Below are 24,195 nucleotides of genomic sequence, written 5' to 3' on the forward strand. Positions count from 1 at the left end.
ATGGGACACACAGGTCAGCTTCATCCCTGTGCACGTCACCTCCGCACCTGCACGCAGCCAGGTCCCCCCGCTCCCAGCACCCAGCTCACCGCACAGCTCGCCCTCGTCAGAGCCGTCCCCGCAATCGTCAGACCCATCACAGAGCTTCTCTGGGGGGAGGCAGATGGAGGTGTTGTTGGCACAGGTGTGCGAGGGCGGTTTGCACACCAGTGACTCGCAGTTCTCCTCGTCCGAGTTGTCCTCGCAGTCGCTGTCCCCATCACAGACCCACGCTTTACTGATGCAACGTGCTGCAGGAGGGAGGAAGGAGGGATCAGACCCAGGGACGGTACTCACTGCGCCCCCCACATTGAGCCCAGGGTGACCCCAGTGGGACGTGGCGCTGAGGTTCCCCTCTGCCCCACTCTCACCCGAGTCCTTGCAGCCAAATTTGACGTTGGGGTCGCAGACGTGGGTCACCCCCTCGCAGTTTTTCTCGTCACTGGAGTCCATGCAGTCGGTGTCACCGTCGCAGCGCCAGCGCATGGGGATGCAGAGCCCATCCAGGCGGCACTGGAACTCGTCGGTGTGGCAGCCCCCAGGTGGGCGCGTGGCTGCAGGGGGGGCACACAGCTCAGCGCCTGCACCCGGGGCTGGGAGGTTGGAGAGGGGCAGCAGTGGGGCCAGAGAGGATGGGAGCTACGGGGGCACCTGGAGGGAGGCAGAGGCTGCAGGATTCCCTGCACGAGGGCAGCGGAGCCCACAGGGTGAGACTGTTCCTCTGCGCCCATCTCTCTGCCCGGCTGTGCCCACCTCCTCATTTCTACCACCCATCGCCCATTGCCCCCACCCCCAGAGCAGGGATTCAGGAGCAGCAATTGGCTCGGCCAGCCCCGGGCTCACCCTGGTTGGTGCAGTTGGCATGAGTCTCATCGCTGTAATCCCCGCAGTCGTTGTCCCCATCACAGGTCCAATGCACGGGGATGCAGCGCCCGCTGTTGCATTTGAACTGATTGCTGGAGCAGGAGTGGCTGCAGCCCGCCTCGTCGCTGTTATCCCCGCAGTCATTGTCTGGGGGGGGAGAAAGCAGAGTAAAGGACTCAGAGAGCACCCAGAGCTGAAGAGGGCTGGGCAGAGGCAGCGGGACGGAGGGGGGTTGGGGGGAGAAGTGGGAACAGCGGGGTTTGGGCAGAGCACACAGACAGACAGATGGACAGACAGACAGACGGATGGATGGACACAGGGTGGTGGCAGCCCCTCTGGTGCTGGCAAAGGGACCCCTGCAGGGGTGGCCGGGCTGCATGGAGAGCCCCACGGCTCCCACCCGTCCTCTGGTCCCCTCCCAACCCCCCAACATGCTCACCAGGCGCAGCCACAGCACCGGTAGGAAACGAAACACAGAAACTGCATAGATCAGCCATGGACCTGGGGGGGAGCTGGGGATGGGGGAGCTGGGGGGCACCCAGTACCAATGGAACATGGGGGGCAGCGTGGTGAGCACGGGGTGCAGCCGTGGGGACACAGCACGGCCATGGGGGGATGCCAGCTGGAAGGAGCCCCAGCTGCCACCAGGTGATGGGGATTTGATTCTGATGATGCCGTGGTACTGGCAGAGCGCCCCGCCACCTCACCCTGCATTCGGTAACATGGCTGCTAGGCTCGTTGGCAGCGCTGCACAGCTCTGCTCTGCTGATGTCTGCTGAGTCTCTCTGCCTCCCCTGTATGGGGATCCTCAGCATGAGGGGCGTGGGCAGCCTTGGGAGCTATGCCCTCACTTCTGCAGCACGGGAGACCCTCCCTGACCCTACAGCCTGAGCTTCCCCACAGACTGCATATGGGGAGCACTGCACCAAGTTGTGAGAGCCACTGCTGCAGCATCTGGAGAGAGCCGGCCTGAGGGGGCTGCGGCACTCCAGGTTTGGGGGCAGGATTTGGGGGTTGTGTGGGGGCCAGGGGAGGGGCCGGTGCATGTTGATCTATGCACTAACCGGTAGGTTTTGGACAGTTCTTTTCGTCAGAGCCATCCCCACAATCTTTTTCTGAAACACAGAACCAACCAAGACAGGAGGGTGGGCACAATGACAAACACAACGCCACGGCACACGCACAGAGAGCAGCACAAGGATGGACACACCGACAGGGACACACAGACACACTGAGCTGAGGGAGGGGAGGTCAGAAGCAGTGGATGTGTTGCAGCCGGGGGGGTCCTGCTGTCAGTGCAGTCCCCTGCCCTTGGCTGCACCTGGGTGGGGGGACAGGAAACGCACAGCCCCTCAGCGGAGCAGCTCCAGGGGGGGCTGACCCAGGGAGGTTGGGGGGCTCCACGGAGCAGCTTTCACCCCACAGCTCTCTGCTCATCCCCTGCGCACACCAAGCGCGCTCTGCGGCTCAGCGCATGCCTCACCTGCTCTGAAGCCACTAATTAACCCTAACAACGCAGAGCTGGTAGGAAGAGGAAATGAACCTGTGGGGAAGGAAGGCGGCCTGGGGGCAAACCCTTCTCCCCAGCCCTGACCACAGAGCTGAGCCCTTCGCTGCCTTCCCAGAGTTTTGGCACCTTGCAAGCAGCGCTGAAATGCGCGCTGCCAGGCTGCTCCTGCAGCCCCACGCAGCCAAGGCAATGCGGGTCTCAGCGCTGCAGCTCAGCCAACACCTCCTCCCTGCACTGCTCTGGTGCTCAGCAGGAGTGCCCTGCAGACAGATGCGAGCTCCAAGTCTGATCTCACCACCCCTGCTTGTCCTTTCCAGCCCCTTACCGTTGTCGCAGCGCCAGTTGATGTTTATGCAGCGGCCGTTGTTGCACGTGAACTGTGTCAGGGGGAAGCAGGTGGGGTAGGCTGCGGAGGAGGGAGAGGCACCGTCAGCACAGCCACAGTCCCCCCCCATCCCGAGGGACCCCCACTCACCGCACGATGCCGATTCGTCCGAGCGGTCCCCGCAGTCATCATCCAGGTCACACGTCCAAGAGATGGGGATGCAGCGCCCGCTGGCGCAGGAGAACTGGTTGGGGGAGCAGGTCCGGGCTGGGCAGGTCAGACAGACAGACAGACAGATAGAGCACCATCGGCCAGCAGCACCTAGGGAGAGGAGCCCCCCAGGCACCAAACCTCCCCCAGGCCCCAAAGCTCCCCCCCACGGAGCTCCTCACCCGAGCAGGTGGAGTTGGACTCGTCCTCGTTGTTCCCGCAGTCATTATCACCATCGCACAGCCAGCGGTTGGGGATGCAGCGGTTGTTCTTGCACTTGAAGCGGTCCGAGGGACAGGTGTGCTGGTCTGTGGAGAGGGGACACGCTCAGGACCGGCCCATTCCCCCCCCAGACCTCCAATCTCACCACAGAGGGGTTACGCACGGCACAGCTCAGGCGCCTCATCGCTGTTGTCCAGGCAGTCATTGTCTCCATCGCATTTCCAGCGCTCCTGGATGCAGCGGTTGTTCTTGCAGGCGAACTCTCCGGGCTGGCACTGAGGAGGGGGGATGTAGGAGGGGTTGGCTGCAAAGGAAAAGCAGAGAGGGGAGAATGGCTGTAACCAGGAGGTGTGGGGACAGCAGCGAGGACCACCTGTGTCCCAATGCCCGCACGGCCGCCCCACAGCTTCCAGACACACTACAGCCATGAGCACAGCAGGGCAGGACGCAGCACCTCGGCATGGAGATGCAGACCCCCACACCCCCCCATCCCCCAGGGAAGTCGTACCCTCACAGGTGACAGAATCTGCTCCCAGGATCTGATCCTCGGCGCAGGCGCACTGCCGGCCCCGCGGCGTGGCCAAGCAAAGGCTGCTGCAGCCACCGTTGTTGACTCGGCATTTGTTGGAGCCCACTGTGGGGACAGAGAGGGGCAGCAGAAAGGGGTTCAGCACTCAGATGGTTGCTGGCTCAGCTCCCCAGGATCCCCAGCGGGCCCCACAGCTGGAACACGACTGCAGAACCCAATTCACTGGCACCGGGGTTCTCCCAGGGGATGTGGATGCCCCGTCCCTGGAGGTGTTCCAGGCCAGGTCGGATGGGGCCCTGGGCAGCCTGGTCTGGTATTAAACAGGGAGGTTGGTGGCCCTGCACGCAGCAGGGGGGTTGGAGCTTCGTGATCCTTGAGGCCCCTTCCAACCCGAGCCGTTCTGTGATTCTGCGATTCAGGTGCTGAACCGGCCAGTAAGACCAGGAGGGAGAGGGAGAAAGGAGAGAGGAAAGGAGGGAAGGATGTGGGAAGGATGTGGGATGGAAAGCTGAGTGTCCAGGGTATAACCAAGTGTGGGCAGCTCTTCAGCAGGGCCCTGCCTCCCAGCCTGCCCGTCCTCCAGACCCCCCGGCCCCCCACCCCAGGCCTCAGGTCCTTGCAGCCGCTCGCCTTGCTGCTGCTGAGCGTCGTACATCCGGATCTCGAAGATGGGCGGGCGCTCGTTGCGCAGCAGGCTGACAGCCTTGGAGCTCTGGTCCAGGCGGTAGATGCTGCCGCTGCGGTACTCGGTCCAGAAGAGGAAGCTGCTGTAGTGGCACAGCCCGAAGGCGTGGTTCAGCTCCGGGCCCTCGTAGACGATCTGCAGGTGTGGAAGGAGAGGACTGCTACCAGACACACCGTGGGGCAGCGCCATGGGGCAGGACGAGGGGGGGCAGAGGCGAGCCAGCCCTGAGGCCATCAGGGAAGCCAAGGGCACGGACCCACCTTGCGCTCGGTGCCATTGAGGTAAACCATCTCGATGCGATCGTAGAAAGCATCCACCCAGTAGAGGATCTTGGCTGGGATGTCCAGGCTGAGCCCGTTGGGCCACAGGACGGTTTTGGAGGTGATGAAGACGTTGCGATTGGAGCCGTCCATCCAGGCCCGCTCGATTTTGCCCCTCTTGCTGTCCTTTGGGTCCTCCTCCCAGTCTGTCCAATACATCCACCTGCAGCCAATGCTGCCATCACACACAGACCCACCCCACGCAAACAGCACCTCAAAATCCCAAATGCATCCCATGCACAGCCCACACACAGCCCACACACACCCAATACCCATCCCACACACCCCATACACACCCCATACCCATCCCACACACACCTTACGCACCCCATACCCATCCCACGCACACCCCACACACAGCCGTGAGGAGCCCCAGGCCCTGCCCTGCGCCCACCCATTCAGAGGATCCACCACGATGGCTCGTGGATGCGTCATCTTCCCCTCGATCAGCGTCTTGCGTGTCTGAGCCGCCTTCTCCAGCCGTGCCACGCTGATGGTCTTTTTGGGGCCGTCGTCGGTCCAGTACAGGTTGTTCCCCATCCAATCCACGGCGATCCCTTCCACGTTGTGGATTCCTACGGGGAAAAGCAGCGTTAGGAAGCAGCGTGAGGATGAGGAGCAGTGCCGGCCCTGCGGTGCTCGCGGCACCATCCGTCCCCACGGCAGCACACCGTCCTTCAGGATGGTCTCCCTCTCCGTGCCATCGATCTTCTGCCTCCCGATCAGGTAGCTGGTAGTGTCAGCAAAATAGATGAAGCCGGTCTCAGCGTGGAAATCCAGAGCGCGTGGGTTCATCAGGTTCTCAATGGGGATCATGTGCTCGTCCGGCACTTTGGCCCCCATGTCCATCCCACGGATGATGCCGGGACGCCCTTTGCCGTACACCAGGAACAGCTCGTGCTCGGGCTCTGCGGGGACAACGGGGCAGCTCCAGCACCGGATGGGAATTTGGGCTGCGTGTGAGGGGGGGAAGGAGGGCTGCGTGCCCCCTGGAGCAGCACAGGCACAGCACTCACTTTTGCAGGACTTCCCATCGCTGCCCAGGCTGAACCCGGAGCGGCAGCGGCATGTGCGGCTCTTATGGCTGTTCCCCAGCAGGCAGATATCAGAGCAGCCCCCCGGTTTGCCAAACTGGTCGGGTTCACAGGCATGGCTTCTCACTGCAGAGAGAGGAGAGCAGAGAGGGGCTCAGCACAGAACACCGTGCAGCCCCACGTGCCCGGCCCTGAGCCCCCAGAGCGCACAGAAATCCCCTGATTACTTTTATGTCCCGGAAAATGCCAGGCGGGCTGCTGGCACTAAGAGGATTTTCAGTGTGTAAATTGATTAACTGCAAGAATGGGGCTGGAGGTGGAGCAGCATTGGTGGGGGTTGCAAAGCACACAGCATCACTGCTGGGACCTGCCGGTGCTCACAGCCCCATCATGGGGATGGGCAGCCACGAATGTTCCACAGTGCTGCCTCCGCTCTCAGTTCCCTTTGCTCTCCAGCGAGGGCATTCATCACCCGGCCTGGAATGGCTGCTGCTTCCATCCCTGCTGCTCCCATCTCCTCTCCTTCCTTCCTTCCACGTCCTCTCCTTCCACCACTGCTGCTCACATCGCACACCGATGACACACAGAGCCCACAGAGGTGCCAGCTGCCCCAGGAGCCGTACCCAGCAATACCCCCAACCCCGAGCTGCCCACTGCCTCCCATCCCTCACCCCACACACTGTGCCACTACCAAAGGACCTCATCATCCCATCCCATCCCATCCCACCCCATCCCATCCCATCCCATCCCATCCCATCCCATCCCATCCCCACCTGTGGGCTGCCGCCGCTGGTGGTAGATGTGCAGCGCTCCGCCTTTATCCACACGTGTCACCACCTGGTACTCCGTGCTGTTGAAGCGGTTGACGCGGATGACGCTCGTCTTCTGCTGAGCGTTGGCATTGTCCGAGTTGGTGGCATAGAGGTAGTTCTCAAAGACTGTCAGGCCGTAGAGGTGCTCGATCTGAAGGCACAGAGAGCAGTCAGCACACGGAGCCCAGCCTTGGGGTGCTGCTGCGCACTGCGAGGCAGGACACGGGGGTCCCAGCGTGTGCCATGGGGCAGGACACGGGGGTCCCAGTGTGTGCCATGGGGCAGGACATGGGGGTCCCAGCATGTGCCGTGGGGCAGGAGACGGGGGTCTTGCTCTGCACCACGGGGAGGAGATGGGGGCCCTGCTGCGCACCACGGAACAAGAGATGCGTCCCGCTCACCAGGATGCCCTGGATGATGGTGTGCCGGTTCTTGCCCTCGTAATCCACCACCTCGATGTAGTCCAGGTAGGCGTCAGCCCAGTACACCAGGCGGCTCACCAGGTCCAGGGTGATGCCGTGTGGGAACACGATCTTACTGTCCACCAGCTTGGTGCGGTTCTGCCCGTCCATATCGCAGCGCTCCACTTTGGGGATCTGCCCATAGTCCGTGAAGAACACTTTGCTGCCAGGGAGAAAGAGATGGCGCTCAGCGCATGCACTGCACAGCCTCCCTGAACGCCTGCAGCGGACGGATGTGAGCTGCTCCCCCACTGGACCCTCCTCTCCCTGCCCCATAGCCATGCTCACCCCATGGCCGGGTCCAGTGCGATCCCTTTGGGGTTGTAGAGCTCCAGGTCCAGCAGGGTGACGCAGGTGAGGCCATTTTTGTTGCAGACAAAGATCCGGTCGTCGATGTCATCCACAAAGTAGAAGTTGCCTGTCAGCCAATCGATGGCCATCTGCTCCACGTCTGTATGGGGGGGAAGGGATGGAAATCGGGGGGGGGTTGTAGGGCAGGAGCTGCCCCACAGAGGGGGACACACAGCACAGTACACAGAACCACACAGAGATGGAAGCAAAGAACCACAGCAGTGATTTAAATCATAGGGACCCCCCAGCCCTACTCTGCCATGAATGGGGACACCCACAGCTCGGTCTGTCCAGGCTGACCCCACAGCAGCCCATCCCACAGAGCTCTCCTTACATCCTCACATCCCATCCAAATCTCCCATTTCAGTTTGGGGCAATTTCCCCTCTCCCTGTCATGCAGACCCCAATGAAGGCTCCGTCCCCTTCCTCCCTACAGCCCCAATTGGGGTCCTTGGAGCTGCACTGCCCACACTGAGCACTGTGCCCATAGGGAGGGCTCTGCAGGTGGGGATGGCTGTGTAGGGTGAGCAGCACGGGGCTGGGGTACAGCAAGGTGCAGTATAGGGTGTAGCAATGGGGTTCAGATGCAGCACTGAGGTTGGAATGCAGCAATGGGGTTGGGGTGCATCATGAGATTAGGGGGCAGCACAGGGTCAGGATGCAGCAATGGGGTTGGGGTGCAGCAGTGGAATTGGGGTACATCATAGGATTGGGATGCAGGAGCGGGGTTGGGGTGCAGCAATGGGGTCAGAGCGCAGCAGTGGGGTTGAGGTGCAACAGTGAGGTTGGCGTACAGCTTGGGGTCAACATGCAGCACTGCACTGGAATGGAGCAAAGAAAGCTGCGGGGTGACCTCAGTGCAGCCTGCAGTGACCAAAGGGAGCCTACAAACAGGAGGGGGTCAACTCTTGGAAAGGGAGATGACAGCAGGACAAGGGAAATGGTGTGAAGTTGAGGGAGGGCAGATGGAGGTTGGATGTCAGGGGAAGTTCTGTGCTGTGAGGGGCTGAACAGCTGCCCAGAGAGGCTGTGATGCCCCATCCATCCCTGGAGGTGTTGGAGGCTGGATGGGACCCTGGGCTGCTGTGAAACGTGGAGGTTGGTGGCCCTGAGTGTGGCGGGGGGTTGGAGCTCCGTGATCCTTGAGCTCCCTTCCAACTCTGGCCATTCTGTGATTGTGTGAATGCAGCACAGGGTTGGGGTGCAACAAGGGGTGCAGCAGTGGGGGCTGAGCCCCACCCCCAGCCCCATGGAGCAGTGGGGAACGGCAGCAGCTGAAGCACAGCGCAGCACTGCCCAGCACCTCCATAGAGAGGAGCACTGCACCAAAGCAACACCAAACTTTCCCCCACACTTCAGCAGTTGGCGGCAGCGCAGCGCTGACTCACAGTCATAGGACAGAGTGCAGGATATGGGGGGGGGGGGGGGCACACGGAGGGGGCTCTGGGGCCGTGAGCCCCCCAGCAGCTGCGGGCACAGCTGGGCAATGCCCAGCCACTGCCTGCAATGGGGGCTGTGCTGCCAGGGGGCTGGGGGGGTCGGACCCCCGCCCAATGCTGGGGGTGACGCACGCTGCTGCTCCTCACCCAGGCTGTATTTTTGCAGCTGGAAAGCATTACGCTCCTCAAAGGCTTTTGTTTTTCACATCCCCATCCCACCCCGTCCACTGCAGGAATCAGTTCACAAGACCATTATTATTATTAATTATTATTACTATTATTATTTTCCATCTTTTCTAGGGGCTTTGGCTCCACCCGGATCTCCCCTCACTTTCTGCACACACTCACTCAGCAGACGGACCCCCCATTATAACCCGCAGCCCCTACTGCGCCAAACCCCCATCCATGGGCCCCCCCACATCCCCATCCCCATCCCCATGGGGTGTAGTGGGGAGGGTGCAGCCCATGGGGGGGTCCCCCCCTTCCCTCCTTGCTCAATCCGCTCCGGGTGTTGCAAAGCATTGCAACATTGCGCACGGCCACATTTCCTCAGCTCCATTTATTTGCTCATGTCTGGAAAAGGACTTGGGGGGGGGAGATGGAGGAAAGGGGGGGTGAACTTTAAAGGCTGTTCCTGGAAGAACTGCGCTGCTCAGAGCTGCAGTGCAGCACTATGGGGGCCGGGGGAGGCCAGACCTGCACCAGGAGCACACAACCCCCCCCCCAAATCTGACCCACACAGACGCCGCCGCCGCAGAGATTTTGGGGAACCGTTTTTGCTGAGGCAGCATAGAACTGCCCCCCCCCCCAGTGTGAATCAGTCGCTCTGCAAACGCATCCATGGCAGCAGGAAGGAAACGCAACCTCAGCTCTGACTCAAACATTGCAACACCGCTCCGGGATGGATAAAATGGAGATCATCACCTCAAACCCCCCAGCACTGCAGGGACCCGAATCTCAGCTGCCAGAAGGGAGCACACGCCAGGAGCGGGAACATCCCAGACCCTCCCCAACACCCCCCACCACAGAGCCCATCTGAAAGCCCCCCCACCTCCCACCCCGCAGTGACCCACGAGCTCCCAGCTCTGCGCTGCTCCGTGTGCAGATGGAGGAGCAAAGCTCAGTTCCATTGCTGCTCTTTGGAGGGGGCAGCGGGGAGCCCTAGAAAAGCTGCAGTACGTTTCAGTTCAGAAACGTCCCCAAAGAGGAGCAGAGGATGTTAAGGGATGCCCTCCCTGGGGCTCCATGTTGGGTCCCCTCCTTTCTTAACATCAGAGTGATTTGTTCCATACATTCACATCATCCCATAACCTGAAGGAATTTCTGCCTCATCCCTCCTCACCCACCCTCCGCCCCGCGGAGCACAAAGCGCCCTCTGTGACAGCAAAGGGATCCATGGAGAAACGTTGCTCCTGGGAACCCATTTTCCTTCACGGAGGTGTGCTAAAGGGACGGGGCACAGCCACAAAGCCACCCTGAAGGGCTGCAGTGGGGACAGTGGGATTATGGGGTGGGACGGCACTGCGCTGTGTGTGCACCCCAGACCCCCATAGGGCACATGGAACACCTGGGGGCTGCTGCCCACCCCTCTGCCCACAGTGGGGTGAATGGGGATGGGCTGAGATGAAGGAAGGGTAATTGAGGGGCTTCTAATTAACTGCTCAGGGCTTAATGAGGCCGTTCCGTGGGCAGAGCTGCTCCTGGCTGTGAATGGGGAGCACCCCCAGGCCTCCATGGGATGCTGCAGGAACCCAAAGGGGTCCCAGGATGGACAGATGGACGTACAGACGGATGTGTGGTGCCACCTCTCTGTGCTCCACAGATCCCCAATTAACGTGCGAATTAATTTCGCCCATTGATCTCCAGCAATGCGGAAGCAGTGCTGTGCCTCTGCTGGGGGGCATGGAAAAGGGGGGGGAGGGGAAGGGGCTGCAGCCTGACCCCCAAATTGCACCAAATCCACAGCACCGAGCTGCAGCTGCAGCCCCCAGCAATTGCATTGCATCGGCCATTCCTGCAGCACTGCACTGCACTGCACTGAGCAAAGCAGAGCACGCAGAGCGCCCAGCATCGCAGCAGAACAGAGACACAAAGAAAGCAATCCGTGCGTGGAGCGGCGCCCATCCCTCCTTCTTGCCAAGCGCGTCCACAGCGGAGCCTCTTTCTTGGCTGCAGGGAGGAAGAAAAACAGCCCTGCATGCAAAGCGGGGCAGGAAAGCATTAATTCCTCCCTGAATCCATTCACCCTGCAGCTCTGCTGCTTATTGGTTGGGTCACGGAGAGCGGTGGGGCTGAGATGGACTCAATGGAAACCTCCTGGCCATGCGTGTTGGAGGGAGGCAGCCGGGAAGGGATTTCAGTAACGGGCTGGTTGCTGTTGTTTAAGGCTTATGATGCAGCCAGGATGGAAAGTTCTGATATTTCAAACCCCTTCCTGGGAGTTCGGTTTATGAAAGGCAAAGAAAACATGAAACCTCAAGATGAGAATTGATAAATCAAGAGAGACCTGCAGCCCTTCGCCAGCAGCAGCGGCGCTCCGGAGCGCAATGGAACGCACTGCAGCACGAGGCAATGCACTGCCCTGCAATGCAATGCCTGCAGTGTGTGGGGCAGCTAATCCTGAACCCATGGCTGTGGCCATGTAAAGCACTGGCACCCAAGGGGAGCGGAGAGGGGTCTGTGTGGGACCCCCGGTGCTGCCATGGGGCCCATAAGCAGATTGGGTTTTGTCTTCATCTCCTTTAACGTCCCCTGGAAGCCCAAACTCCAAAGGAGTTGAGGGTGTCGCATCAGGAAATACATGGAGAGGTTGGAATCTGGGGGAGCAAAGCCCCGGCACAGGGCAGGGGTGGGGGTCAGCCCCCAGAGAGGCTTCTGCAGCCCCTGGGACGGATCTGCTTCATGGTGCTGGGCTCCGTGCACAGCAGCACACGCTGCTTTCTGTCCTTGAATGCGTTTGGTGTCTGCCAGGATTTCCCCCTGATTAGAAACAGGGCTGGAATTCTCACACAGAGCAGGGGAGGGATTGAGAAAGAGAGGAAGGGAGGAAAGAACAAGTTCCCCTTTCTGCAGCTCGGCGTGGGCAGGAAGGACGGGGCTGCGGCTCCTGCGTGCTCACAATCCCATGGAGGGGGCAGCACCGGACAGGGAAGGAGGAACCGAGCTCCAAAGTGATGCTGTTCTGCTGCTGGTGGGGTTTTACCCTTCCTTCCCTAACAGCAATAGGTGGGATGCTCCTGGGGGCAGGGAATGGGCAAGGAGACAAACCATAAAACGAGCATGTGCAGCAGCATTGGGGAGCAGAACAGCTGCACTGCTGCACTGAGGGCTCAGCAGCACAGGAGAAGGGAAAGCAACGCTGCAGCATCCAGCAGCCCTGGCCAAGCCTGGTTAACAGCATCCAGCACAGCTCCCACGGCACAAGTGATACCAATCATCTCCTTGCAGGGACACGGAGGGGACACAGCGGGTCCTATGGCACCGGGCTGCGGTGTCCCAGCCCCACACTGACGGCTGGGGCTGCTCACTCCCAGCCCTGCGGTGCCCCGTGGGATGCGGATGGAGCCCCTCAGCACCAGGGAAGTCTGGCTCCTGCTGTGAGCTGATCAACACCACAGAGCAGCAACTGCTAATTAGGTTCACAGGTCTGAGTGTCCCTGGGGAGAGGGGGGGGGAGAGCGACATTATCTCCTCATCAGCATGTCCCCAAACCAACCCCAGGCTTTGGGATCAGGGCAATGAATATCTGAGGCTGAAAACCAGAGCCTAAAATGCCAGAGCCAAAGTGCTCAGCAGCACAGAGCTGAGGTGGAGGAGGGACCCCGTGGCCACGGGTCAGCCCTGGATGGGCATCATGCATGCAGGACATGGAAGCACCGGCGCTGAGCTCCGCCAGAAGCAGCAGCGCAGCACCCTGAGCTCTGCCCCTCTGCTGCACTGAACGGAGAAACCCAACGTGGCCAGAGGGAACCTCGCAGGAGGGAAGGAGAAGGCGAAGTCAGACCTCACAGCAGCGTGGTGAGGATGGGAGGCAAAGCTCAGCCCCTCCCACCTGATTTCAGGCTGTGAGAGCGATGGCCTCTCCCTGTAAACACACACAGCTCCATCCAGCACACGAACTGGGAGCCCAAGGGGGTGGCAGCGCTCTGCTGTGACCCGTGGGTCCCTCCGCTGCACCTCCCAGCCAACGGCTGACATCCCAGCAGGGAGCAGGCTGCGAGCAGCAAGCCCCAACAGGAGGCTGTGCTGCAAAGCCCTCCTCACGCCGAGCAGAGCCACCATCGCCCTCTGACTCACAGCCTGACGGAGCAGATTTGGGGTTGGGATTCTCGTAAGCACTGCTCAGGGTGGGGACTGAGGCAAGAGGAACACGGGGCCAAAAGGAAAAGGGGAAATGAGAAGAGTCCCAGGTGCCGGCCATTCTTCTCGGTGTCTTTGCACAGAGAAACCGCTGGACTCACCAGCAACAGCCAGAGGGAAGGAAGGGGGAAAAGCCAAAGTCAGACAGGCAGGGAGGAGGAAAACTGCGCAGGAAGAGCCGCACAGCCCAGGGAGCAACTCACGGTGCAGGCTGAGGGAGATGTTGATGGAGCGCTCCTCCACGAAGCCCTTCAGGTTGGGGATCTTGGCACACTTGAGGATGGTTTGGGACGCGCTGTCGCCCACGTGCACCCAGCACACCGTGTCCTCGATGTAGTTGAAGTCCATGGCCGTGGTCTGCTTGGCACTGGTGGGGGTGATGTTGGGCACCGGGGCTCCGCTCAGGTACGTGGCCAGGATGTTCTGGGAGTTGGCAATGAGCAGCACGGGGGGGCGATCCACGGGCTCTGGGGAAGGAGGGCAGAGAAACGGGGCTGTGACAGCAACACACGGCAGTAAGGGCAGCTGAAAGCAGTTAAAGGACCAGAGCCACAGCCCCACCAGGAGCCCGCTGCTTTCCCCAGGCTCTCACCATTCTTGGCTTTGCAGGACCTGTTGTCGGGCTGCAGGAGGTATCCTTCGACGCAGCTGCACGTGTAGGAGCCCTCAGTGTTGGTGCAGGTCTGGCTGCAGGTGCCATAAACAGTGCACTCATCAAAGTCTGCAAAACAAAGAGAAAGGGGGTTTGGAGCAGCAAACGTCCTCCTGTGACAGCCGCGTGAGGGGAGGACACAATGTGCAAGGAAGCCCAGCAACACACAGAAAGCAAAGGGAGCTCCAGCACGGCTCCTGGTGAGCCTCACCTCGCAGCCCTGTGCTGTACCAGTGGGCAGAGGGGAAGCAGAAGGAGAACTCTACTTCACCATGGACTCTTTGAGGCCTCACTGCCCCCTGCCCTCCTCACTGCTCTGCAAAGCTGCACCTCAATTCCCAGCCCGGATCGCTTTCCTGTGCAGCTCCCACCCCCCTGGTTGGCATGCTGCTTTCTTCTGCGAGATGAAAGGGCTGCTGCACCACAGAGCCCTCACCCAGCGCTGTGTGCAGAGCCGATATCGTCCCCTTCCCACCTCTGCTCAGATAAATGAGGGACAGAGCCACTGCAACCTCTCACCTCAGGACTTGTTCCCAGGATCTGACGGCCGCTTTGACTCTGCCCTGCTATCCAACGCCCTTCCCAGGGCGCTCACACCCCTGTGTGCTCGCATCAGCATCCTTCCTCCTGCTCAGCTCAGCTCTGCACCCACCCAACAGCCCCATGGCCGAAGGGAGACCACCACCCCCCCAGGGGGGCCCAGAGGTGCTGAGCTCCATGAGAGCCCCTTCGGGGCCCCCAAACCCACACCCACCTTTGCAGCTCCTCCTGTCCTCAGCCAGCTGGAAGGAGTTGTTGCAGTAGCAGGCAGGGCCGCTCAGCGTGGGCACACAGTGGTGCTGGCAGCCCAACGCCGTGCAGTTGGCCAATTGCTCTGCAAAGAGAGGCAGAGAGGTCAGACAGACAGAGTGGAGCTCAGTTGGTTCTGCCCCATGGGACCCTTCCCCTCGTGGAATGGCTCAGTCCCAGGTTCGTATCTCCTTGCTGAAGCACCACAGCATCCAAGAAAATAGCAAGAAGCCCTAAGAATGCACAGCCTTAAGTGGGGAGGGGAGACAATGGCAGGAGCACAAAGGCTCCAATTGCACCACCTCCATCTCCTGGGGGTTTCTGCAGGGGCACAGAAGCCCCCGAGGTGCAGATGGGGCCACGCAGCTCCTCTGGGTGCTCTGCAAGACAAAGCTGAGCCATCAGAGGAAGCTCCTCTTGGCAGCAAAAGAGCTCAGGGCAAGAGAGGCGAGGTGCAGAGGGCAGCAAGCAATCAGCCAGCAGGCAGGGTGGGATGGGCAGCGGGAGCTGGGGGTGCTTGTTAGAGTCTGATGAGCCCCACACTGTGCTCCCACACGTAGGGCTGAGCCTGGTTGGCTGCTGGGAGCATTGGGAGCTGCATTGCACTGCACTGCACTGCACCGCACTGCAGCAGCGTGCATTGCTCACTCTGCACTGCTCCGTTCGGAACCGGCAGCTCTCAGACGACCCATCTCCAGGCTGGACGAGCAGCACCGCCCCAAACACGGAGAAGGGCTGGGGCAGGTGTGGGGCTCAGCACCCATCGGGACCCCAGCAGCACCCAGCAGCTGCCCTGGCCCGGTGCCATCAGCACCTTGTCACGCGTTGCCCGGATGTGAAAAATGAGCTCTCATTTAACCGGTGAGACCTATTAGCTAAATATTAATTGTCAGCAGGGCAGGGCTGCACAAAGAGCCCCGCACTCCTCCTGCCGGCACTTCCCATTCACAGCCCAGCCCAGGGCTGCAGGAGGGAGGGGAGCAAAGCAGCGTGTCCCAGCATGGGACTGGGCTAAACAGGATGGAAACGGCCCCAAAAGAGCCCCCACCCGGGGCTGGAAGCACTGAGCTCGCCTACAGCACAGAGCCCGCCCTGGGGTCAGCCCAGGACACGCACAGCTGATGTGTGCACCGGGCAGCGATGCGTGCTGAGATTTGGGGAGAGTTTCCCAACAGGATTAGCAAGCAGGGAGCAGCCCCGGGGGGGGGGGGGGGGGCAAAAACTCCTGGAAATATGGAAAAAAATACATCAGCATCTCTTATCTGAACCAGATTCCCAACTCTCCAAGCTGTTAAACCCAGGAGACAATGCAGCTATTTAATGGCCTGCAGGCTCAGGAATGATGGGCATTTACTTGCAAGCGGCTCTGGATAATCTCTGAGTGCGCAGATTGCCAGCTCAGCTGCCCCGGCCGCCTGCTGCTGGGACAGGGGCACGAGCACCTCCACCAGGGCAAAGCATGGCCACAAAGCAGCAGGGGAGCTGCCTGGATCCAACCCCAAACCATCCGCAGCTCAGGGACCTCGCGATTCACCCCAGGAAGAGAGCAGGGGGTATTTTGTGATGCTGTCCCCACCTACCCACAAACCTTGTTCTGCACAGGACAAACAAGAAAATGCCAACCCGAACCCCAACACCTACCCCTGCAGTGAGGCCCCTCATCCGAGCCGTCAAAGCAGTCGTGGAGCCCGTTGCACAGTTTGCTCATGTGGATGCACAGCTCGGTGCCCAGGCAGTTGTGCTCGTTGGGTTGGCACCGCGACACTTTGCTCTGAGGGCCTGCAAGGACAGCCAAAGGCACAGCAGTCATTCCCCAAATCAGGGTGCAGCCAGCTGCCCCCCTCCATCACCTCCCACGGCACCCAGCCCAGCACCGAGCACGGGGACGGATGGGCACAGCTCACCCCACAGCAGCGCACAGCAGCTATGGGGCACTGGGAAGCCCTGAGCACCCCTGATCCCTGCTGTGAGCCCTGGGGCCCCACGCCTCCCCGGGCGCACGGGCGCATGGAACCCAGGTGCCCAAAGCACACCCACAGGTGCCAGCAAAACCTTTTGCTCCTCTTGTGCAGGCAGGCAGCTGGCAGGGGGCTGTTAAGCACCAGGGTTACGTGATACCAGGAGCCATAATCTCCATTATTAACACACAAACTTACAAAAGAAGCACAGCTTAACTTTAAGCTTCTCTGAAAAGCAGCACGGCATTAAGGCAAACAACAAAACACCCTGCAAACCAAATAATGTCCCCAAACCCATTAAAAGCCCTCCCGGCACCTTGGCTCCAACCAACAGAGCAGAAGCCCCAGGGTGCAGAGCGCAGCAGGAGCTCTGGGTGCAGCAATCCCAGCCTCCCTGCCCCCAAATCTCTCAGGTTTTAGGGCTGAATAAGGAACTCTCCAACAGCTCTCGCTGGAGTCACCGCTGTACCTCTACTGAGGCAAGAGCAGCATGCAAGAAAATGATAAAATCCCAATCTAGAGGGAGACAGCAGTGTGAGCAGCTCCCATGGGGGCACACACCAGATGGGCACCAGCAGCACGGCAATGCCCAGCTCCCATCGCAGACCTGCAGGCTCCATGCCTTGGGGTTCGGGCACTGTAGGACTTATCCTAGACCTGCCAGGCTCCCTTGGGATCCACACTGAGTGCCCTCTGCCCGCAGCTCCGTTTCCTGGAAGCTGCTGCATTACACTGGCTGTGCTTTCGGCCCCAACCCTTGGGCTGACAGCAGGCATTGCTCAAGCGAGGGCTGAAAGCTCCCTGCAGGACAGACAGCTGTGATGGGGACACTGCCAAGCCCAGGACAGCCCATCTTGCACCCACCGGGCACGGGGACCGCACTCCTCCTGCCCTCATATCTCCATTATGTGCCTCCTTCCTATGGAACAGTGCAGGGACTCAGCCTCCCCTCCCTGCACTGCACAGCAACGCCTGCTGCCCTCAGCTGCGTCGCCATGGAAGTCCATGAAGCCCAGGCTCAGCACACAGACGGGAGCACTGGGAAGAGCCAGGCTGGGAGCAGGGGGACACAGACAGCTCCGGTGTGCATCCCCTGTGCACAGGACCCTCCCCGATTCCCCTCCCAAATGGGAGCCTCCACCCCACCCAGCGATGAAACGGCAAATTGTTTCTGGATGAGCAGCCACAGAGGGTTGGGTTGTTCTCTTCTGCCCTTCCCAACTGAGCCCCGCTCTGCAGAGCTGGCAAGTGCAGCAGGAAACCTGCAGTGCGGGGCCCCAAAGCCCAGCAGTGTAGTGGGGAATCCCTGCAAGCTCCCACCCAGAGCACACGAAAAGATCCCAGAGTGCCAAGGTGAAAATCTCCAACCCACTGCCGTCTGGTTCATGCATGGGAGTCCAAAGATCCCATTGCTGTGAGCACAGGATGCTCTCCCAACACATGTAGGCACGCTTCCAGTCCGCAGACTCACGCAGCACGGGGAAATCAACCATAGAGTCATAGGTTGGAAAAGACCTTCCAGATCATCGGGTCCAACCATGTGGGCTGGACTGCAGAGCTGGGGATGAGAACCTGAGCACTGGGCTCTGCTGCAGCCCTGGGGCCAAACACTGCTGCCTGCTCTGCCTTCCAGCCCCCAAAGTGCTGCTCTGTCCTTCTTCAAAGGGGGTCGAGCCACACTGCCATCAAGCAATAGCAAATTAAGGGTTAATTAAGCACCATCAGTAAGCAGGCCAAAAGAAGGAAGGCACCAAAACAAAGTGCACAGTCCATCAGTCAGAACTGATCTGCTGTGCCCATCAGTCCCTGCACAGAGCCTGGATCAAACTGCTTATCGCAAACAGGGCAGGATTAATCTACAAGCCACTCTGTTTGCTTTTGACTGTGTTGGTTTGCTAATAAATGAGGCCATTTATCACATGTGACAAGCTTGTGGTACACCCCAAGGAGCCGAATTAGGCCGGAATTTTAACCTCACTTGGGAAAAAAAAAGGAGGGGGGGGAAAGAAGAAAAGCAATTCTTTCTTCCACAAATATGGGCTGTAATTGATTTGGCAGCAGCCCAAAGAGACGCGAAGTGGGGAAAGCTGCAAAAGGAACAGATGGGAGCGTGACCCGGAACGGGCAGCCCTGCCCACGGCCTGCACTGGGCGCCAGCACCAGCACTGCACCACCGGGGTCCCTCTCTGCACAAGCCGTATGCTGCAGCTCCTCCTCAAAGCCAACGCTGAGCAGGATTGCTTGGCTTCAAGCACGGCCCTGCTGGATGCAAACGCCCCCTGGCTCCAAAGGCTGTTGGCTGCGATGGGCAGCAGGAAGGGTGCTGCCATCCAGCAGTGCACGAGCAGAGCCCACCGGGCTGCCCTGCGACCCCCATCTGAGCCTCGGGCACGGGGCCAGCGGGGGGAACAGCCATCAGGCAGCCACAGCAAATCCATTTCCCAGTGCTTCTTTGGTGCGCGGTGGGGTGGAGGCTCTTGTCCAAGTTTTGCTCCTCGGGAAAGCGTGGTGGAATGCGAAAGCAATGGGGTAAGAATCAGTGCATGCCTCTCGAGCGGACACGAGTGCATCCACAGAGCTTAAAAGGGAACTCTCCCCGCGCTCAGCGAGCACGTGAGCAACGCCAGCCAACGCTTAAAAGGATTCCCTGGAGAGGAAAGCCTTCTGCATAACAGACAGCACTTCCAGAGCCTCTGACATGAGCGCACTGCTGCAATGTAAATAGCCGTGCCTGGCTGCCAGAGCAGCACCCGCAGCCAGGGCTGGGAATGATAATAAAAAAATCCTAATAACTAAATAGCAGGAATAAAAATCATTCTCTCCCCACCAGAAAGATAAGGGGCACGAGAGCCTTCTGAATGCCCAGGTGCCGAAGCGGCGTGAGAAAACTCGCCTGGCAAACCAGCAGCCGTCTGCCAGCGCCGACAGGCCGGGCTGTTTGCACGAGCCTGGGCAGGAGCGGGCAGAGCCGAGCATCCCTGCGCCCAAGGGAGAGGCGCCCAGGGGCGATGCCCATCCGGCTCTGCCAGCTCATGCCAGGCCAAGAGCAGGATGCGAGGGCTGGGGTCCCTCCGCCCTTGGCACGCGGGGTCTCCTCCCACAGCGGGCACGGATGTGAACATTGTGCCTCCACATCTCACCTCCCGGCCCAGCGCAGCGGCTGCTGTTCTCCCTGCCCGGCTCTGCAGCCCCACCAGCGCCGCTCAGGCAGCAAAGAATGAGGAAAACGAGGTGGAAAAAAACATCCGGGGCGTCCGTCTACCTGCCCGGATGGATAAAGAGGGCGCTGTGAAATGGGCACAGGCACAGCTAGCGGGATGCGTCCATCGGGACGGACTTCTTCCAGCGCTGGGAAAGGCCTCCAAGCCGTCCCGCAGTAATTTTCCAGGGCTGCTGATTGAGAGGAGCCAGACAGCCCATCCCAACCCCCCATCCCTCCCACGGAGGGGACGGTTGCATCATTTTTGCTTTCAGAAATAAATAACTCCAGCGCCGCACCACAGCCTGCTTGGGAGGAAAGCCGCGTGCCAGGAGCAGCGGGCAGACGGGGAGGACGGGGAGGACGGGGAGGACGGGGCCGCGGCGCTGGGTGTCAACAGCAGCGCCTGGCAGCTGGGGGCCGCTCACCCGGCACCGAAACACGGGGACGCGCTCTGCAGGAGCGCCCGCCTGGCCCTGGCCCACCAGCACGGCTCCTGCTCACGGCAAGCCTCGGCCACCCCGACGCGGCTCCCGGCCCCGTCCGACCCGGCGCGGCTCCTGCTCGCAGCCTGCCCTTCCCCGTTCCCCCACGGCCGCTCCCCTGCGTGGCAGAGGGTCCCGGCCCCACTCAGCAGCCCCCTGCCCTGCCCGGGGCGGCTCCTGCCCCCCCCTCACCGCACGCTGACTGCGAGACCCCCCGGCCCAGCGCCCCCGGCATCTGGGTGGAAGCAGATCCGAGCAGCGCCGTCAGGGCGTGGCGGCAGACAAACAGACAGACGGACGGATGGAGCTGCCCCGCGTGGCGTCCAGCGGTGCGACAAGGGGACCTCGAGCAACGAGCAAAGGGAGCAGGACGGAAAGGGTGATGAGGAAGGAACGTCATACATACATATATCGGGCGATTCGTCCGAGCCATCGGGACAATCCTTTTCCCCGTCACATCGCCAGCCCTTAGATATGCACGTAATCTGATCTTTGCATGCAAACTGTTTGGGGCTACAAGTCTTCGGTGCTGGATGAGAAAAGAAATAACCATAATAAAGAAGATCAGTTTCTTCCCAAACACGTTTCCCAATAATAATAAATAAAAAAAAAAAGTAGTTTAAATTAAGGACTAGATTGCTTTCCTTCCTAATGGCTGAGCGAAGGTTGCAGGCTGGCATCAGATCCATCAGCCCTGCCCCTGAGGAAGGGAGAAAACGTAAACTGAAGCATTAATTACACCACGAGAAAGCAGGAGCTGAGATCCATGATGCGCTAACAGATTTTAAAGATCATTTAACTCGGATGAATTCGCTCCTGGGAGCCCAAGGCGCTGCGCTTTCTATGCTAGACGGGAAAAAAAAGGAAGGGAAAAAATAGATAAAAATGAGAAACGCCAAATGAGAACGAATTAAAAAGCCGTGGTTTTAAATCACGCAGACAGCAGCACAACCTGGCTGTGGGATGCTGGTGGGAGGGAGACGGGGGCTGCAGCCCCCCGCGCTGCCCCCCACCACAGCACTGCTGTCAGCAGTAGGGGTAGAGTTGAGCCCACCCCCCTTCCCCCGGCGACGCACAGCTTTTCGGCCAGCAGACGCTGCAGGAAAGTTCTTTCTTGGTTGATGCACAGCTGGCAGCGCCGAACTGAGAGCAAAAATGCACGTGTTTGCAGCAATGCAACGCATGGCACAAGCAGAGCTCAGAGATCGGTGCAGCGCAGGGCAGGCAGCAGAGCTCAGCTGAGCGCTGCGACCAGGAGGGTCCATCCTCCATCACAGCCCCCTCCCATGCACTGCAGCCCCCGCGGCTCTGTGCCCATCCTGGGTCAGAGACACAACGCTGAGCGCTCAGGGAGGACATCTGGAGAGCCCACGCAAAGCCCCCCACACCCAGCTGGGGCATTTCTCAAGTGGAAGGCGTCGTTCCTGAGCAGGCACCCGGCATCGCCCCCACCTTCTGCTGGGCTCCAGGACGCACCCCACTGTGCTCACGGGGGTCTCTGCGTCCCGGCCCCCAATCCGGCAGGAGCTCCCCCTCCTCCATGAGTTTACAAACACTGGGTTTGCTACCACAACCACAGCAAAGAGACGGTGCCGCCTCAGATTTCCTGCTCTCCCTCCCCCCCACCAAGGCTTCCAGCAGCCCCACACTGAGACTCAGCCAGCCATGGGAATAAGTCAGCTGTCAGGACCCCAAATAGCCCAGGTGGGAGCAAGTCAGCTGCCAGGACCCCATGCACATACACGCACACCCCGGCCAGCCCCCCAGCCCCCAGCCCCGCTCAGCTCCAGTCTCGCCAGCAGAGCAGCAGGGCAGCCCAGAGCCCCCACCCCAACTCCAAGCCCTGCAGGTCTGCATTTGCACAGGACGAGAGCTGAGCCAGATGGGACCTCTGTCCTTGTTTTGCACCAGAAGAGCTCACCGACACCCGGCCCTGGCACAGCTGATTTATTTTGCACCGAACAACAGCAGCACAGAGATTCACCCCGTGCGCCTCGATCCTGCAGCCCCACCGAGGGCAGAGCAGAGCAGAGCACCAGAACATGCCAAGCACGTGCCAGGGTTTCCATTGGGAATTCCATCCCAGAGACGTGCGCCAGCCTCACGCCGTGTGCCATCACCAGCGCTGCCCGCCGTCCTCCACTTGGATGGAGCAGGATGGACGCACGGCTGCCCAGCGCCAGGTGGGAATCCGGGGAGGTGTGCATCAATGCTGCGTTCACACAGAGCCAAGTTTGGCCCCGGGAGCCGAAGCAGCAGAAGTGGGAGCTGAGCTGAGGGGCTCCGAGCGCAGAGGGGAATAAAGGGGCCTTCATGTGGCACACAATGGGCAGCTCAGAGCAGAGCCCGGCGCAGCTGCGAGAGCCGTCCATGGCAAACATTGCCCTCTTTAGCAGTCGGAGGAGCGAGCCCCGCTGAAAAATAAGGCAGAAGAAGGGGAAAACGGTGCTCCAAACAACACGCGGTTATTCCGGAGCAAGAAGGGCACCTCCTTCCCTGGGGAGGGGGGGGATGTGCGACCCCCAGCAGCTCCTGCACGTGGGGATGGGCAAAGCCGGAGGGCTTCCAAAGCACTTTGCATGCTCCCAACATCACCACCTCAATTTGCTTTTTGCATAAAGGAGGGCACCAGCACTCCACTTTAAACGAGCTTTGTCCGAGGGCGGTGAGCAGAAGCTCCTCCAGGAGACCCCAAACTCCCTGTGATGGGCAGAGTAAAACCCCAATATTGGACAGCAAAGCCCCAAAAGCCTTGGGACCATCGCAGCACTCGGCACAGCACTCTCTCCTTCCTCAGGAGGAGCCTGCGGCCGCTGCTCCATAAAGGAAACAGGGCTGGCAATAAATACGGGCTGGAATGAGCATGATTTGCAAAACAGATGTTCCAAACCAAGGGGGGGGGGGAGAGAGGGAGAAAAATAAATCCACTCTGCATTCCTGGTAGGTCTTCGTCCCCCGGCACTCTGCTCTCTCCCACATCCATAGGGCAGCCCAGGGCTCACCACGTCCCCCTCCTCCCCGCTCTGCACCCCGACCCCCGGGGCTCCATTGGCCGCAGCACAGCTCCGTCCCACGGCCGCTTTTGGGTGTGAGCACCTCGTCCCACACACCGGACACCGCAGCGCGATCCCTTTTGCCTTCACTTTCCCTCTGCCTCCCCCCCATCCATCCACTCTTTGTTCTCAGATTTCAGAGCCATTCGTCCACTCTTTGCCTTCCCAGCACCCTTCCCGTCGCTCTGCCCGCAGCCGTGGAGGCACCGAGGCGCTCGCTGCAGCAATGCCCCGATCCGGAGCTCCGGGCAGAGCTGCAGGGCACAGAGGAAGCACCGAAGGAAGACGGCAGAGCCCAGCGGGGCTGCGCCGCCCCCAGCTCACAGCCCTGCGGCCAAAGCCGGCCGTCCGCAGGCTCTGCAGAACCAGACCGAGTAACAGAGACGTTTAAAACAACACAACCCGGATCCCGCAGCCGTATTTTGTCAAGGGGGGGGGGGGGGGGGGTGGCGGCTGGGATTGAGGCTAATTTGTTTGGCTTGCATTTAAGCACAAGATCTCCAAACAGTTCAAATGCATTTTTGCAATTCTTCCATCTGGCCCCTTTGCACGGGAAGATTCAAACCAGACCGCAGCGCTCACTGCACGGCCATAACGGAGCTCTGTTCGCTCCGTCCCACTCCGAGCCACAAATATTTGGGCTGCGAAAGGGGGGAGGGAGGGGGGGGAGGGGCTGCCTCAATTGCTGAGTAAATGTTGACTTTAAAATACGTGGGTTTTTTTTTTTTCCCCTTTCAAGCCGGCCTGCCGCGTCCGTATCAACAGCGCTGCTCTGCTCAAGGAGAAATAAAAAGGGGTTTGCAAAAGGAGAGCGTGAGCTGCTCTGCGGGGTCTGAGGGGGAGCAACGCGGCACTGCTGGGGAATGCACGGCTGTGGGTGGAGAAGAGCTGGGGCTGCG

The 24,195-nt window shown here is 60.4% G+C and overlaps 1 protein-coding gene across 5 annotated transcripts in view; it reads right to left on the reverse strand.

The window, feature by feature from the left end:
• Positions 1 to 20,947, reverse strand: part of LRP1 (LDL receptor related protein 1) — a 47,583-nt gene extending 26,636 nt beyond the window's left edge. For 3 of the 5 annotated variants that reach the window (XM_042830978.1, XM_042830970.1, XM_042831006.1), the window contains exons 1-22: positions 20,650 to 20,947; positions 16,243 to 16,380; positions 14,567 to 14,686; positions 13,753 to 13,881; positions 13,364 to 13,627; positions 7,300 to 7,462; positions 6,952 to 7,174; positions 6,512 to 6,701; positions 5,721 to 5,864; positions 5,376 to 5,612; positions 5,099 to 5,279; positions 4,645 to 4,867; positions 4,330 to 4,519; positions 3,679 to 3,804; positions 3,334 to 3,474; positions 3,131 to 3,256; positions 2,889 to 3,005; positions 2,739 to 2,819; positions 1,968 to 2,018; positions 883 to 1,050; positions 411 to 593; positions 90 to 290 (exon numbers count right to left, since the gene is read on the reverse strand). In XM_042830978.1, coding sequence (XP_042686912.1) covers positions 90 to 290; positions 411 to 593; positions 883 to 1,050; positions 1,968 to 2,018; positions 2,739 to 2,819; positions 2,889 to 3,005; positions 3,131 to 3,256; positions 3,334 to 3,474; positions 3,679 to 3,804; positions 4,330 to 4,519; positions 4,645 to 4,867; positions 5,099 to 5,279; positions 5,376 to 5,612; positions 5,721 to 5,864; positions 6,512 to 6,701; positions 6,952 to 7,174; positions 7,300 to 7,462; positions 13,364 to 13,627; positions 13,753 to 13,881; positions 14,567 to 14,686; positions 16,243 to 16,380; positions 20,650 to 20,932 — 3,679 coding nt within the window. In that variant the 5' untranslated portion in view covers positions 20,933 to 20,947. The remainder of the gene's footprint in view (positions 1 to 89; positions 291 to 410; positions 594 to 882; positions 1,051 to 1,967; positions 2,019 to 2,738; positions 2,820 to 2,888; positions 3,006 to 3,130; positions 3,257 to 3,333; positions 3,475 to 3,678; positions 3,805 to 4,329; positions 4,520 to 4,644; positions 4,868 to 5,098; positions 5,280 to 5,375; positions 5,613 to 5,720; positions 5,865 to 6,511; positions 6,702 to 6,951; positions 7,175 to 7,299; positions 7,463 to 13,363; positions 13,628 to 13,752; positions 13,882 to 14,566; positions 14,687 to 16,242; positions 16,381 to 20,649) is intronic. The other 2 variants (XM_042830995.1, XM_042830986.1) reach the window with 1 other exon arrangement.
• Between the last annotated feature and the right edge of the window lie 3,248 nt (positions 20,948 to 24,195).

This window comes from Centrocercus urophasianus, unplaced genomic scaffold (genome assembly GCF_019232065.1).
Source record: "Centrocercus urophasianus isolate 14NV4802_14NV808 unplaced genomic scaffold, USGS_Curo_1.0 seq_1012, whole genome shotgun sequence".
Taxonomy (NCBI): domain Eukaryota; kingdom Metazoa; phylum Chordata; class Aves; order Galliformes; family Phasianidae; genus Centrocercus; species Centrocercus urophasianus.